This window comes from Papaver somniferum, chromosome 4, assembly GCF_003573695.1.
Source record: "Papaver somniferum cultivar HN1 chromosome 4, ASM357369v1, whole genome shotgun sequence".
In the NCBI taxonomy this organism is placed as follows: Eukaryota; Viridiplantae; Streptophyta; class Magnoliopsida; order Ranunculales; family Papaveraceae; genus Papaver; species Papaver somniferum.
Genome location: NC_039361.1, coordinates 129382453 through 129400023, shown reverse-complemented (window position 1 = coordinate 129400023; position 17571 = coordinate 129382453). Strand labels below are relative to the sequence as shown.

Here is a 17571-nt window from a genome sequence, read left to right as displayed (position 1 = left end):
TGAAATTCTTCGAAAACCTTCATCAAATCTTCTTTTAGGAAATCCCAACAAACAATAAAGATCTTCATAGTAAATCCACTGGATTAGGAGCACGATCAATTCCTAAATATTTAATTGTAATCTTAACTTCCTATTTCACTAAAAGGTCTCTCCAACCAAATACTTGCATTCATCAATACGCTTTAGACACATACTCTTGATTCTTGGACGGTTGTTTGAAAAAAAAATTAAAAGCTAATTCAAAATGATTTGCAATACCCGTCTTGATTTCTTCCTTGTTTCCGGTCCAACGTCCATTGATACAAAGGTTATTGATGTTGTTAACCACTCTATGACCTTTCACTACTCAATGAAAATCTTTGGTGTTGCGATCACCATCTCTAATGTATCTGATTCTTGATTTTTGTCTCAACATTAAGTTTTGACGACGGTGAGTCACCTCAAAATCCACTTTAACCTTCACAAGCATGTCTTCTTCAACTTCAGTAAGACCCCTGTCATCATCTAAATCGTCCAATTCTTTCAACTTGGTTAGAACCGTGTTAATAACCCTATCAATGCTCCCAAAGACTTCTCTATTCCACACTTTCAATTTCTCCTTTAAAAGATTTAGTTTCTTTGCAAAACATTCGCCCGTCGTACCTATAAAAGAAAAAGACTCACACCATTTTTTCACTAAAGGGATTATTTTAGTACCTTCAAATCAAGCTAATTGAAATCGAAAAGGACAAACACCCCAATAAGCATAACTCAATAGGAAAGTAATCCGGAAAAAGGCCGCTTGAAGATAATATTTGGAAAACGATCTTCCCAATCCGGCGAGAAAAGAAAACGGTCAATCTTACTCTTCTTCTAATGATTCCAACTACAGACTAACAAGAAAGCACTTTTCCATTTTCCTATATAGTTTGGAGTTTCAATCTTACTCATTAACATAAATACAAAATAACTATTCGTATTTATGTTATCGAGTAAGATTGAAACTCCAAACTACATGACAGGAAAATGGAAATTCTTTCTTGTTAGTTTGTTGATGGAATCATACCTACAGAATCAAGTTCATGTTCTGACACACAGTGATAGAACCAACGGAAATGGCCTTGCCACAGACGCCGGCTGTCGGCTAGATATTATTATATAAATAATCATTGTACCGGATTAACATTATCACGCACTCATCGTTTTCAATTTATGTGTCAATTAATCAATCAAAATGGTGTCACGGCAAAAAAAATAATGGAAAAATTAGACCCAAAACCGAATAAACAGTGAAGTATTCTGTTTTATAATAGTACAATTGTAAAATCTCTTCGGTTTTAACTTATGGTTGTGTCTTAGGCAGCAGCATTCAAGAGTTGAGAGGTCAGATCGAGTTTTAGTTTCCTTGTGTTTATACTGCTCGTTGAAAAGATTAATGGCTCTTAAGGAAAAAAACTTATCGATCTTGCAGCTGTTTAGATATGCATACGGAGTCGACAAATTGTTGATTCTGTTGGGAACTATTTTTAGCATAGGAGATGGAATGATGACGCCTCTCACCATGGTAGTTCTCAGTAGTATAATTAACGAATATGGACCTTCTGATAATGCTTTCTCCGATAGTATTGTGGACAAGGTAATTTAGTCGTTTAACGACTAAGATGAGTACTGTGAAAAGATAGATGGTTGGATGCAATACTCTACTCCCAGCCGGTTACAGAATTGAATAGTATGTGACATCAATTTGAATTTCTGTTTCAAATTTTGCAGTACTCGATCAGGCTACTATATGTTGCTGTCGGGGTTGGAGGTGCAGCTTTCATGGGTACATTAAGTTGCCTATTTTGTGCATCGCTAGAATGTTAAAGCCGTCATAGTTCCTTCCCCTCATTTCAGTTCAGTGTTTTTGCAGAAGGAGTTTGTTGGGCAACAACTGCAGAAAGACAGACAACACTTATGAGAAAAGACTATCTCAAATCGGTTCTAAGGCAAGACGTCGGTTATTTTGATACCCAGACAGGGACTTCTGCGACGTACCAAGTTGTCTCCACCATATCGTCAGATGTCAATTCTATCCAAGATGTTCTTAGTGAGAAGGTTTTTCAGCGTCACCAACTTTGTTGTTTTTGATGTCAATTCAATTCAAGGGATTCCGCTTGAAGGTTTTCCAACTACGATATTTACAAAATTGCAGGTTTGAATTCAAATACTAAGTAGTTTCTCTCTTCATGCAGATACCGAACTTCCTTGCCCACTTAACAAGCTTCGCTGCCTGCCTGATTCTTGCGTTTGTACTGGCTTCCTTACCATTCACATGTTGGGGTTTTGTTCCGTATACAAAACTATATATCTGAAATTGGACTTTAGGTGACAGTTTTTGAAGCAGAAACAGTGACCTAACGCTGTCAAAACCGTGGCCAAAAGGCTATTTCGGGTTTGGAATGTCTACAAGGTTTACTTGGATTAGGAAACTTGTATGACGGTTTGGTGGAGTGTTTTCCAAGTTTATGATTTCCTAATTAGGGTGTGAGTCTATTTTTAAGAGTTCTAAGACTTGGGGATCAAGGATTTGTCTATTATATAAGAGGGCTTATATTGTGAGTAGAAATTCATTCTCTTGTAGAATCCTCTGAAGAACGAGAGCGATCGAGGGTCACAACCGTTGTGTCCTACAATGGTTGGTGGTGGGGAAAAATCTATGTAAGAAGAGATACTTGTAGTGAGAACGGGTATGGGAGAAATCTAGGGTTTCTAGGGTTCATAACTTCATATGGGAGAAGCTAGAATTCATGATGTTCTTCATGTTCTTTTCTAAAGTCAAAGAAACCATGGCGGTGGAGGTTTATGGAAGAACAAGAACAAAGGAAGAGGTAAACTCTTCGTAATATGTCTTGTTGTTTCTAACGTTTAGCGCTAGTGGGTTACATAACTAGTTGATTATATGATGTGTGTCGATGTAATAACTTGTTATGATAATGAAGATTCTCGGGGTGGTTTTGGCCGTGGATGTAGCCTACAAAGGGTAGGTGAACCACGTAATCTTTGTGTCGTGTGTGATTGTATATTATCGTATTATTGGTCATATTTTCTTGCTACTATTATCCGATCATGCTAATCTAAAGATGTAAGTGGAGGATTCGAGATAGTTATCTAAAGTATGGTGTTTCATGGAATTGACTGACTTCTATGAAAGCATGCCGGTTCGAGATGAACGTAACATCGGTTTCCCAACAAGTGGTGCGGTGAGGGTGGATAAAGGCGGCAGTGATTCGGTAATTTGAACAAGAGGTTTCAAATAAGAGAAATCCTTGGTTCGCAGCAGAATGATATAGTTCGTGAAGATGATGCGTAAATCAAGATCGAACAAAGAATAGGATGACATCAAGAAAGATTCGACAACTTTGATTGATGTGACTATGATTCGTGTTGAAGGTGTATTCTTTACGAGATAATATCGTTCATGGGTTCAAACGGCGTCTGCAAATATTGTCAGTAGAATGTTTTGAATCATTGTGGTGCTAAGTGACAATCGTTCATACGCAACATACGAAGATTGTAGCATGTTTTGTCTTCATGGAGGATGACTCAGGATTGTTGGTTCTTGGAGTTGGTTAAGTCCTTCTGGAATTGTATGATGGCTCAGTTCAAATAATGTCAAGTGTTAGACATGCGTCGAAGAAGAAGTATTCTACAAAAGGTGGAATAATGAGTAATCATGGTGACGAAGTAGTTTGATGCTAGTCATACAGAAATTTGTATAAATTATATGAAGAAGTTATTTGTGGTGATACTAGAAGATCGACAAAATAGCGAATTCAGTGGTGCTAATGCGAAGGAGGAATTCGGCTTAGGTGGTGGTTCAAGCTCAAAGTACAAGACAATTTTGATTCGTGCTAGTGATGATGTCCGCGAAGATGGCCTTGTATAAGGTGGTCAACATTCATGCTTTGTTGGAGTGAAGACGATGGTTTTGTTCACATCAAAAAAGGTGGTGATTGTTGGGGTTTTGTTCCGTATACAAAACTATATGGCTGAAATTGGACTTTAGGTGACAGTTTTTGAAGCAGAAACAGTGATCTAATGTTGTCAAAACCATGGCTAAAAGGCTATTTCGGGTTTGGAATGTTTACAAGGTTTACTTGGATTAGGAAACTTGTATGGCGGTTTGGTGGAGTGTTTTTCAAGTTTAGGATTTCCTAATTAGGGTGTGAGTCTATTTTTAAGAGTTCTAAGACTTGTGGATCAAGGATTTGTCTACTATATAAGAGGGCTTATATTGTGAGTAGAAATTCATTCTCTTGTAAAATCCTCTCAAGAGCGTGATCGAGGGTCACAACTATTGTGTCCTACAATGGTTGGTGGTGGGGAAAAATCTATGTGAGAAGAAAGAGTTGTAGTGAGAACGGGTATTGGAGAAATTTAGGGTTTCTAGGGTTCATAACTTCATATGGGAGAAGCTAGAATTCATGATGTTCTTCATGTTCTTTTCTAAAGTCAAAGCAACCATGGTGGTGGAGGTTTATGGAAGAATAAGAACAAAGGAAGAGGTAAACTCTTCGTAATATGTCTTGTTGTTTCTAACGTTTAGCGATGGTGGGTTGCATAACTAGTTGATTATATGATGTGCGTCGATGTAATAACTTGCTTTGATAATCAAGATTCTCGGGGTGGTTTTGGCCGTGGATGTAGCCTACAAAGGGTAGGTGAACCACGTAATCTTTGTATCGTGTGTGATTGTCTATTATCGTATTATTGATCATATATTCTTGCCAGTATTATCCGATCATGTTAATCTAAAGATGTAAGTGGAGGATTCGAGCTAGTTATCTAAAGTAGGGTTTTTCATGGAATTGACTTCTATGAAAGCATGCCGGTTTGAGATGAACGTAACATCGGTTTCCCAATATCACACTCATGTTTATTATCCCTGGTATTGTATTTGGTTCACTCTTGATGAAGCGTGGAGCAAAGATGAAGAATTCTTATGGAGTTGTAGGTGGAATTGCAGAGCAAGCGGTCTCATCAGTTCGAACCGTGTTTTCATACATTGCAGAGCTTGAAACATTAGAAAGGTTCAGCCAGGGCCGAACCTGGGAAAAAGTACCCAAAGCAGCGATTTGGGCAGCAAGAATTTAGGGGCAGCAAAAATAAAAAAATTGTTCATTTTCAACAAAAAAAAAAAAAAGTCAACCATATTTAGCTTTCGTAATACTAGTACTAATCCATTATAAGGGCAGTAAAATACGGATTTCCTAGAGATATTTATGGTGTAATTGGTTAATTCTAAATCAGTGACGTGTTAATAAAACACGTTATGGAACGAACGAAACAAAGATTTTGATAAATGGAGTTACCATTTTTTTTTTCTCGTCTTTCCTTTTGTTTTGTTTCCTCTTCTTCTTTTTCTTCAATTATCTTCTCGTCTTTTTTTTTTTTGTAATCATCATCAGAAAACCAAAGGGAAAAAAAAGAAAAGGAATTAGGGCATTACACTTTTTTTTAATTAATTTTTAGTTCGTTCATCATCCTATTTCGATTAGTCTTTTTATAAGGCATATTTCGATTAGTCAATTTAATTAGTTTAGTTAAAACTAAATTTAGGGCATAGATTATAATCATTAAGAAATGCTCATTCACATATTATTATGAAAGAAAACAATTGTTGAGAATCGAGATCCTAGGAAAGAAAATAAAAATATGGTGAGTTTATAAAACTTAGGTATATTTTTAATTGTTGAGAATCGAGATCCTAGGAAAGAAAATAAAAAGATGATGAATTTATAAAACTCAGGTATATTTTCAATTAAAATTTGATTAAAAATGTTGAGCAATTTTTTGAAACAGCAGCACAGCATTTTTATATCTAATCATTCAATTTATATATCTTTTGGCTAGTAAATATATAATCATAATCCAACAAAATAAACCGTAGCTTAATTTATTTATTGTATTAAGAAGATGATTCAGCAATAGTTTTTTTTTATATGTATAGCCCTATATAGGGCATCATTTCATTGATAAGCTTCGGGCATCAACATCTCAGGGACGGCCCTGGGTTCAGCCATGAACTACAGAAAAGTATGGAAATTGGAATAAAGCAAGGCTTTACCAAGGGATTAATGATCGGCAGTATGGGTATGATATTCGCAACTTGGGCTTTCCTCTCTTGGGTGGGAAGCGTTCTGGTAATCAGAAGGGGCGATAATGGCGGCCCTATTTTTATCGTTGGAATATGCATTATTCTTGGAGGACTGTAAGCTTAAATTGTGAATTCTTCGATTTTCCCAGGCTTTTGCTTCAAACACTTTTTACTTAAACTCACTAATTTAACTTTTCTGGTCTATTATGTTTGCGTTGCCAAATATTACATTCTTCGCAACCGCAATGGCTGCTGCTTCTCGAATATTTGAGATGATTAATCATCTTCCTAATATAGACTCCGAAGAAGAAAGTGGCAAGAAATTAACAAGTGTCAGAGGAGAATTAATATTCAAGGACGTAACTTTCAGCTACCCCTCGAGGCCTGGCACGCTTATATTACAAGAATTCAATCTTAACGTTCCGGCTGGTAGGTCAGTAGGACTCGTTGGAAGCAGCGGTTCCGGAAAATCAACAATTATCTCATTGCTTCTAAGATTCTACGACCGACTAAGAGGAGAAATTCTCTTGGATGGGAACAGAATTAAGAAACTCCATCTGAAATGGCTGAGATCCCAGATGGGCCTGGTAAATCAAGAGCCAATTCTCTTCGCGACTTCGATAAGAGAGAATATTTTATTTGGAAAAGAAGGAGCTCCAATGCAGCTTGTCATTGATGCTGCAAAGGATGCTAATGCACATGACTTCATTTGTAACTTACCAGATGGATACGATACTCAAGTAGGTTGATACTCTCTCTTTTAACTATGGTGTCACAATCTAGCTACTGTTGATTCTTCTGATTTAAGTTCGACTGTCCAGGTTGGCCAATTTGGAGTTCAATTATCTGGTGGTCAGAAACAAAGGGTTTCCATTGCCAGAGCTTTGATCAGAGATCCAAAAATATTGTTGTAGGATGAGGCTACTAGTGCACTAGATGCCGAATCAGAAAGAGCCGTACAAGACGCACTGGATAAAGCTTCAACAGGGAGAACAACAATCATAATTGATCATCGACTCTCAACAATACATGGATCCGACTTGATACTGGTTCTTCAGTCTGGGAAAGTAATTGAATCAGGCAGTCATGATGAACCAACTCAAATGAACAACAGGCAAGGTGGAGGAACATACTCAGAGATGGTGGAGTTGCAGCACAAGGCACTGCAAAATGATTCTTTGAATCCCAATATACAAACAGAAAGGAAGCACCAAACCAAGCTAACAAGTTTCCCGAGCCCAATAAGTATGAGATCGAGCGGTCAAAACAGCCCATCTCAGTATTTCACACCTGCATTCTCTCCCAGTATAGCCTATTCATTCATCCAAATTACTTGCAATGATGATCCATATGAGAAAGATGGAAACCTGGTCTCTTCTTATCCTCCAACACCTTCTCAGCGGCGTTTGTTAATGATGAATGCACCAGAATGGAAGAGAGCCGTGCTTGGGTGTTTGGGAGCTATTGGCTTCGGAGCAGTTCAGACAACGCATGCCTTCTCTTTGGGATCAGTTGTATCAGTTTACTACTTGAAAGACGACAATCTTATACGATCAAAGACCAACCTCTACTGCTTCATCTTCTTAGGCTTAACAGTTCTCAGCTTCGTCATAAATCTTCTGCAACATTACAACTTCGATGTCATGGGAGAGAGATTAACCAGACGGGTACGTAAGAAAATGCTTGAGAAAGTGCTGACTTTTGAGATTGGATGGTTTGATCAATATGAGAATACTAGTGCAGCAATCTGTGCAAGGTTAGCAACAAAAGCAAACATGGTTCGGTCCCTTGTAGGAGATCGGGTAGCATTGCTACTTCGGGTCTTTACTGGAGCTTCGCTTGCTTGTGTGTTAGCTTTGGTTGTCGCGTGGAGGTTAGCCGTTGTGATGATAGTTATGAAACCTTTTCTCATTTGTTGTTTCTATTCAAGGAGCGTGTTGATGAAGCGAATGTCAGAAAAAGCCCGAATAGCACAGAATGAAGGGAGTCAATTAGCGAGTGAAGCGGTTGTAAATCACACAACTATTACTGCCTTTTCATCTCAAAATAGGATATTGAGTCTCTTTGAAACTACCCAGAGAAGTTCTCACAAGGAGAGTGTCAAACAGTCATGGTTTGCATGAATAGGATTATTCAGCTCTCAGTTTCTTACAACAGCCTCTAGAGCTTTAAGTTTCTGGTACGGAGGGAGACTAATACATCAAAATGTAATAACATCACAACACATGTTTCAAGCGTTCTTTGTCCTAATGAGAACAGGTAACAACATAGCTGATGCAGGTAGCATGACTTCTGATTTAGCAAAGGGTGCGGATGCAATAACATCAGTGTTTGCCATCCTAGATAGGAAACCTGAGATTGACCCTGATGATCCTCAAGGAATCAAACCTAAAAAGGAACTCGAAGGGAATATTGTGCTGAAAAACGTTCTCTTTGCTTACCCAGCAAGGCCTGACAAGATGATCTTCAAGGGTTTGAGTCTCAAAATAGAAGCTGGAACGACCGTGGCACTGGTTGGGGAAAGTGGGTCTGGAAAATCCACTATTATTTCGCTGATTGAGAGGTTCTACGATCCGCTGAACGGATCAGTAGAGATAGACAAGAAAGATATCAATCTCTACAACTTGAGATCCTTAATATCACATATAGCCTTGGTCAGTCAGGAACCTACTCTATTTGCAGGAACCATCCGTGAGAACATAGTTTATGGGAAACTCAATGTTGCCGATGTTAGGGTCCTTGACCAAACACTAGTTAGAACACAAGAAAAAGATATCAAGAACCTTAGATAAAACCATTTTTAATGGGGGTTAGCCACCTCTGCTTAGAAGGTTTAAGAGAAGAATTCAGTTAAACTGAGTTGTATTAATAAAACTTGTGTTTGGTACAATATCGAGCTAAGTATTTAAAGCAAACTGAATTGCTTGATAAACAAGCAATGCCAATAATAAGAATTCATGTAAACTAGGAAACCATGCAAACTAATTAAGGTAGCTATAAATAAGGAAATAAGGGATGTCGGTTCAGTGTTGCAACATTCCACCCCTCTTGGAAAATGGCTTGTCCTCGAGCCTCAATGTCTGGAAAACGCAAGAGAATATCATCTGCATCTTCCCATGTAGCTTCCTATGGAGAATGATCTTTCCATTGTATAAGCCACTTAGTCCCAGCTTTATTGTCTTTCTTGAACATTTTTCGTTCTAGGATAGCGTCAGGTTCCCACTTTTCATAGTCAACCATATTAGGTAAAACTGTCTCAGCAACAATAGAGATTCAAGTTTAAGTTTCAGTTGAGAAACATGAAAAACTGGATGAATACGACTTTCAGCAGGCAGTTCTAATTTGTATGCAACTTCTCCTATGCGCTCAATGATTTTGAAAGGTCCAAAAAATCGAGGAGAAAGCTTAGAATATGATTGAATCGCCATTGTGGATTGTCGATAAGGTTGTAGACGAATAAATACCCAATCATTCACCGCAAAGCTTCTGTCGGTACTATGGTTATCAGCATGAGACTTCATTCTAGCTTAAGCAGCCTGAATATGGAATTTAAGCAACTTAAGAGTATGATCACTTGCTCTTAAGTTAAGATCAACAACATTGAGAGATGTGGTTCCTTGTAAGTAGCTTGAAATTGTTGGTGGAGCTCGACTATAAACAACTTCATATGGTGACATATTAATAGTTGAGTGATGGCTGGTATTATACCACCATTCTTCCCAAGGTAATCATTTACTCCATTCGGAAGGTTTGACGCTAGCAAAACAGCGTAAATAGCATTCAAGAGTTATATTTGTTACCTCCGTTTGTCCATCAGTTTGAGGATGATAACCTGAGCTTCGACATAACTTAGTTTGTTGTAGAGTAAAATAAGCTTACCAAAAGTTAGTCATGAATATTGGATCACGATCACTGACTATTGTCTTTGGCATGCCATGCAAATGAACAATCTCTTGCACAAAAACTTCAGCAATAGTAGCAGCGGAATATGGGTGTGCCAATGCTATAAAATGTGCATACTTCGAGAGTCTATCAACAACCACCAAAATGGAAGTTTTACGATAAGATTTTGGAAATCCATCGGGACATCCAACCAAATATCAGCAGGTATTGGAAGAGGCTGTAATAATCCTGGTGGAGCTATAGCTTCAGATTTATTTCTCTAACAAATATCACAATGAGAAATGAACTGCTTAACAGAATGTTTCAGTCCTTTCCAATAAAAATTCTGTTGAATGCGCTTGTAAGTGCGAAGATATCCAGAATGACCTCTTAAAGGTGTAGACTGAAACTCATGTAAGATCTTTGTACACCACTCACAAGTAGAAGAAAATACAATTCTTCCCTTGTAACGCAGAATCTCATTAATGTAAGAGTAATGTGGTTTGTGAGCAGGATTGATGTGCATCAATGCAATGAGTTTACTCAATTCGTCATCATTGTTGGTTTCATGGATAATTTCATTGACACCTGAAAAGATTGGAGTAGAGATTGCATAAAATTGAGAACCTGTAGTTCTTGATAAGGCATCGGCAGCAATACCCCAATAATTTAGACAACAATTTATGTTGTTCCATTGAAGATATTCTTTGATCCAAGAAATATTTCAAGTTGTGATGATCAGTATAGATCTTAAAATGTCTTCCAAGTAGATACGGTTTCCATTTTTGCACTTCAGAAACTATTGCCAACATTTCCTTAACATAAATGGATAAGTTCACGTTCTTACCTGTCAATCATTTGCTATAGTAAGCAATAGGTCTTTTAGATTGCATTAAAACAACACCCAGGCCAGTACCAGAAGCATCACATTCCAAACAAAACTCTTTTGAGGAATCTGGTAACATCAGAACTGGAGTAGTAGTAAGTGCTTGTTGTAGTGCTCGAAAAGCAACAGTAGCTTCATCATGCCATGCAAAAGAGTCATTCTTTAACATCTTAGTCAATGGAGAACTTATCTTACCAAAATCCTTAACAAATTTTCGATAACATCCTGCTAATCCAAGAAAATCTCTCAAGCTTTTAACTGTGGTTGGAATTGGCCAATCAAGAACGCTCTCTATTTTATCACTTTCCACTGCAACACCTTCAGAGGAGATAACATGGACAAGATAACCAACTGAGGGTTGTGCAAAAGTGCACTTGGATTCCTTCACAGATAATTGATGTTGACGCAAAAGCTCAAACACTATGGATACGTGTTCCAAATTTTCCTTCATACTCTTACTGTAAATCAATATATCATCGAAAAAAACAAGAACAAACTTTCGCAAATAAGGTCTAAAGATCTGATTCATGAGACTCTGGAATGTAGTTGGTGCATTGGATAATCCAAATGGAATAACCAAAAATTCATAGTGTCCATCATGAGTTCTAAATGTAGTCTTTTGAAAATCAGATTTGTAAAGACGAATCTGATAATATCCAGAACGAAGATCAAGCTTAGTAAAAATAATTGCACCATGAAGTTCATCTAATAGTTCATCCACCATTGGAATTGGAATCCTATCCTTGATTGTAATTTTGTTCAAAGCTCTGTAATCAACACAGATCCTCCAAGAACCGTCTTTTTTACGTACCATCAGAATAGGAGAAGAAAATGGACTTGTACTAGATCGAATAAATCCGTCTTGGCTCAATAATCTTATCAATTTCATCCTTCTGAAAATGAGGATATCGATAAGGTCAAACATTAATTGGGGCAGATCCTGGTAATAAGGGAATTTTATGATCATGTAATCTTTCTGGTGGAAGTGTAGTTGGAGGTTTAAAAACATCAGCAAATTCAGACAATAATTGTTGAATCTCAGGTGGTGCAGCTGTAATTGCATTTAATGAAGCAACAGTTGGGGTAGAAAAGTGTAGAAAAATACCATAAAATTTACGTTGTAGTAAACGTTGCATGGGCACACTATCCAAGATCATGATAGAAGAAGAATTATTACTCAATAATTGAATGTCTGCGCCTTTAATGTTGAACTTCATAATTAACTTGTTGAAATCCAAATAAATCTGTCCCAATGTGCGCAACCACTGTACTCCCAAAACAACATCACAGCCACTAATTGGTAAAACATGAAAATCAGTAGTAAAGAAATAATCTTGCATTCGAATAGGAACGTTGAAGCAGGTACCCAATGTATTGAGTTTACCACCATCACCCACGGTGATACATAAACCAGTATCTTGTGCTTGTAAAGAATAACCACAGTTCTTTGCTAAGGCAGGGTGAATGAAATTATGAGTTGATCCTGAATCAATTAATATTCTGAGAGGTTGAGATTTAGAAAAACCATGAATACGCATGGTTCTCGGAAAATAAGAACCCACAAGAGAGTTCATTGAAATTTTAGCTGCATCTTCATATTCAAAAGTAGTGTCAGGCAACATTGTAGTTTCTTCATGTACAATATCATGTTCAACTTCAACTACCTCTGGGGCTGCTTCCAAGATTAATAATTTTGGCTTTAAGCACAAATGACCAGGAGTATAAAATTGGTCGCATTTAAAATAAAGACCCTTCTCCCTTTTTTATTTTTGTTCTTCCCAAGTGAGTCTCTTAGCTCCAGGAGGTAAATTATGACGTTTATATTGAGTAGGTGAAGGAGGAGTCGCAGACCTAAGCTGAGGAGGTCGATAAGGTTGTTTTGTAGCTAACAAAACTTCTTCCTGATATATTGCCTTAGTAAAAGCCGCAGTTAAAGTGTGTGGCTCAAGCAATTTGACTACAGAGCCAATATCCGGCTTTAAGGAATGGATAAAACAGTTGATTAAGTGTGTTTCAGGTAAGTCTGTGACAAAGTTTAACAAACGTTCAAAATCAGATATATGATCACGAACCGTACCTTTTTTTTTTTAATGGTGCTAATTGCCATTCTAGGATCAACAAATTTTGTAGCAGAAAAAAGAGCACGAACAAGATCACAAAGTTCTGCCCAAGTATTCACAATAGTAGTTGTTTTCTTCCAGCGAAACCAAGCATTAGGATCACCTTTAAGATGTGCGGAAGCGATAGCAATTTTGAGATTGTAAGCCACTGTTTGTAGACTGAAATATTGGTCAGCACTAAAAATCCAACCATCTGGATTATCACCATCAAGAAATGGGAATTTTAAATTAATGGAACCAGCTCGAATAATAACATCATTACCACCAGGAGGAGGAGGGGAAGGAGGTGGTGGTGGTGGAGCATCACCATTACCTTGATTAATCTGATGAAGAAATTCCCTAAACACTGCACGTAAGGTAAGTCCCAACGAAGTAGTTAAAGATGTTGTGAGATCTGTTGTAAGAGTGTTAGATAATTTTTTTGTATGTTCAGACAGATCCAATTTTCTAGCAGCACGATCTTCTTCACGAAGTTGTTTTCTTCAGCTTTCTTTCGTTGACGAGCTTCCTCATCATGAGTATGATTGTTGGTAATAGTAGAGACTAGTGAATCAAGTTTTGTTATAACTCCATCAATGCTTTTTTATAGGAGAGATAATCCTCTGTGTATGTCATCGTAAAAAAAAAATTGGTAGAATTTCGAGGTTGATCTAAACCTGCTCTGAACCAGGTGTTAGGGTCCTTGACCAAACACTAGTTAGAACACAAGAAAAAGATATCAAGAACCCTAAATAAAACCCTTTTCAATGGGGGTTAGCCACCTCTGCTTAGAAGGTTTAAGAGAAGAATTCAGTTAAACTGAGTTGTATTAATAAAACTTGTGTTTGATACAATCTGGAGCGAAGTATTTAAAGCAAACTGAATTGCTTGATAAACAAGCAATGCCAATAATAAGAATTTATGTAAATTAGGAAACCATGCAAACTAATTAAGATAGCTATATATAAGGAAACAAGGGATGTCGGTTCAGTGTTGCAACAGCCGAAGCTGAACTAAGACAGGCAGCACTTCTTGCCAATGCTCATGATTTCATAAGGTATGGGAAATTAAACATCAGGCCTGTCAAAAGATAAAAACATCTTCTGTTTGCTTTAATCAAGTATTATGTATTGCAGTTCCATGGAAAACGGGTATAACACTTGCTGCGGGGAGAGAGAGGGGTTCAGCTGTCGGGAGGTCAAAAGCAAAGAATAGCACTGGCTCGTGCAATTTTGAAGAATCCAGCCATTCTATTGTTGGATGAGGCAACTAGCGCACTCGATAGTGTATCAGAAAACTTGGTTCAACAAGCACTGGAGAAAATGATGATTGGTAGAACCTGTGTAGTTGTGGCACACAGACTATCCACGATACAGAAAGCAGACACCATAGCAGTTATAAAAAATGGGAAAGTTGCTGAACAAGGATCACATTCCAGATTACTTGAAATCGGACATGGGGGATCATACTACTCTCTAATAAAATTACAAGGTAACTCTCCTTACAGGTAAAGCCTATGCAAGTACAGAGAAGAAATAGAGGATAAATGTAAGCTGGAAGGAAACTGGAACTGATATGAAATGTAGATCATTATTATGAGACTTTGTTTCCCCTTTTTTGACATTTAGAACTACAGTTCTACCTAGATATCATGGCAAAGTATTACATGCTTTAAAGCAAGCATTTTCTTTTTAAATAAATAAAAAAAAATAACACTATAGGATAGCAAACCGCCAAACCCTTTTTTCATTTCGTGCAACAGAGTTATTAATGGAACTTCCACAACCAAACTCTACAGACCAGAACCATAAATTAAAATGCAAAAATAACTTTTTATTTCTTTTTTCACAAACCGAAAATTTGAATCATTATACATTAAGTGAGAAGAATTTTACCCGGCCCATACTCTATCCAATCGGTCGACGCTCTTCCGCCCTCTCTCAACCTGGTGGTCTATACTTTTTCGAGATTTTTCAAGACAATCTACACTTCTTCTAGACCTCTCCGTTTGATCAAAAGGCATTCTCAGCTTTTCTAATTTGTCTATATTAGGCTTGAAGTCGAGACCTTTCAGTTTCTCAGGCTTGTCAGTGCTCTGCCTTAAGTTACTCTCTCTTCGATCAGTGCTCTTCCTTGATGCCTCAAAACAGTCAGTGCTCCGCCTAGTATGTTCTAATCGGTCAACACTCCGTCTACAAGTGCTTCTACGGGAAGCTGATTTCTTGACACTATGAACAAACTTCTTGAGGTGCGCAATGTACTCAGGATAGAGCTCCAAATTACAGTGATTTCCTCCTTTAAGCCATAGAGGTTCATACTTCTCTTTACACAACTCCCAAAGTTGCTTCCCATGTGAACAGTCAACAACTTCATCAGCTGTTCCCTGCATAGGGACATGGAAGAGATGCATGTTATGATAGTCTGAGCCACATGATATAAATCCACTTCCACAAATTGTATTGAAGAACTAGGTAATTTGAAAGGTATGAATGGAAAGACTCACATGAATGATCAGCACTGGACAGCTAACTAATGGGATTTTGTCAATGTTCTGCACATAAACAAGTGAAGGAAAAACGCTCAGATATACAACGGGAATAATTATGCAAGTCACTAGAAAGAAAGAACAATTAAATAGTTTTGAATATATAAATGCAACCTTGTAGATGTCAAACCAGTATGTCCGCTTTACAGGATACATGACTCTTAAGCCTGATAGTATAGGACTGTGGAGAACAGCGGCTCTTAATCGAGGCAAACGAGCTGCTAGATCCAGCGTGGGACCACTTCCAACCGATTGACCGTAAAGAATGATATTTTCCTGTTTTGCGCCATAGCTTTCTTCTAAGCACTTATATACAGCTTCTACATCTGCGTACGTGTTATGCTCACTTGGCTACAAGACAGGACATGTGAAATTACAAGTTTTCAGATTACTGTCGCTCTGTAATTCACAATGTTTAGGATAGGAAAATTCTGATGGAGACAAACCTTCCCAGATGACTGTCCATATCCTGCATAATCGTACCTGCATGAAATTGGGAATCTCATGGTAAGTAATAAATAATTTAGTGATTACATTACTTTGATAATACACTCTACACCAAGCACATTTTCATTTCAAAATAGAAAACAAACAGAAACATTCATGGAAATTATGAGTTGGCTGGAGATGCATCCACACACTAGTATCCATGATCAGCAAGAAAAATGATAAATCGATCAGGAATCAGGTATAACTCTAGCAGTAAACTGGTAACTAAAGGACCAGACAGACAAAAGATTCAATTGCAAACATTAAACAAACATATTATGCATCTAAACTTATTCACTGGAGATGAAATTCAAACTGAGCTAAACAATATTTTTGTACAAAAAGAGACTGTTAGACTAGTTAAGTTCAGATCCAAATATAGCCGATGGCAATGAAACATACATGGTAGATCTGTCTCAGTTTCCCAAATTGGAGAGCTCAAGTGACGCACATAGAAAAAATGCACTGTCTGTACCAAATAATTTTCATCAAACCTATTTCATTACTTTCTCAATAAATGAAACACAAATTCTAGCAAAACTCAGATTTTGAACCAACACATAGAGTACCATTAAAAGGATAAAAGCAGTCAAAATCAATTCTATCCAACAAATTATCGAACACTACGTGCGCACCTACGCATTTCACATAAAAACACAAAATTGTGTACTGAATTCAGATGAATATACCTCAAATTATCACCACATATCACTACCCCCAAAGACCCATAACTTTACATGATGAAAAACACCAAACCGACTCACAAAAATCAAAGGAAAGACAAGTAGAAAGAGATAGAGAGGTGCAGAAGAGTACCCCATGAGATTAACCTTTAAGTGAATACTCAATTCAATGAAAAGATCATACATCTGACCAAGATCCGCAGCATTTCCATGAGAATATAGAAGAGTAGAAGTAGCCATGGGATGTCTAATATACATAGCAACAATTTCATTTCCTTTACGTGTTGGTAATTTAAGTATCTCAACATTTTCTCTATGTGGATACGTGTTTAGTGTTATGATACCAGTTATTTCATCTGTTACTAGCTTATATGATGCTGGGTTTGGTGGAAAGAATGCTAACTTTGCTGCCATTGATGATGTTACTCCTCCCATGATATCTTCTTCTCTCTAGTAGTTGAGAATCAAAACTAACAAAAACTCAGTATTCAGAACTTGGTTATCCTCATCTCTTTAGAAGAGTAAAGGTAGTGTTATCATCTTATTGCATAGATTATTACACAGAGAAAGTGAAGAAGAAGAAGAAGAAGAAGAAGAAGAAGAAGAAGAAATGAGAAGGAAAAAACTTTACTTTATTTTTCCTTTTCTTCTCTATCTTTAATGTCGTTTTCATTTCTTTAATTATTATTCTATTTTTCGTTTTGCATTTTAATGGAGATTTTTGCTAACATACGCTACGTGCGTAGGTTACGTTGATTCAAACTTTATCGACAGCGAAGTTTATACTACTGCTACCAATTTCGCCACTGTTTGAAACCTAAACGGAAGTGAAGAGCTGAAAATGTTCGACTTGGCGCATATGCAAAAAA

The 17571-nt window shown here is 37.3% G+C and overlaps 1 protein-coding gene and 1 pseudogene across 1 annotated transcript; one reads left to right on the top strand and one right to left on the bottom strand.

Moving 5' to 3' along the window:
• The first annotated feature begins 1414 nt into the window (after positions 1–1414).
• LOC113273123 lies at positions 1415–14496 on the top strand (annotated as a pseudogene).
• Positions 14497–14708: 212 nt separating this feature from the next.
• LOC113276561 (alpha/beta hydrolase domain-containing protein 17B-like) lies at positions 14709–17137 on the bottom strand. Its single transcript, XM_026526186.1, has 5 exons — positions 16836–17137; positions 15977–16013; positions 15645–15881; positions 15489–15536; positions 14709–15368 (listed from the first exon to the last, which is right to left on the bottom strand). The coding sequence occupies exons 1-5, from the start codon at positions 17135–17137 to the stop codon at positions 14877–14879; spliced, it is 1116 nt and encodes a 371-aa protein (XP_026381971.1). The 3' UTR covers positions 14709–14876.
• Positions 17138–17571: the final 434 nt, after the last annotated feature.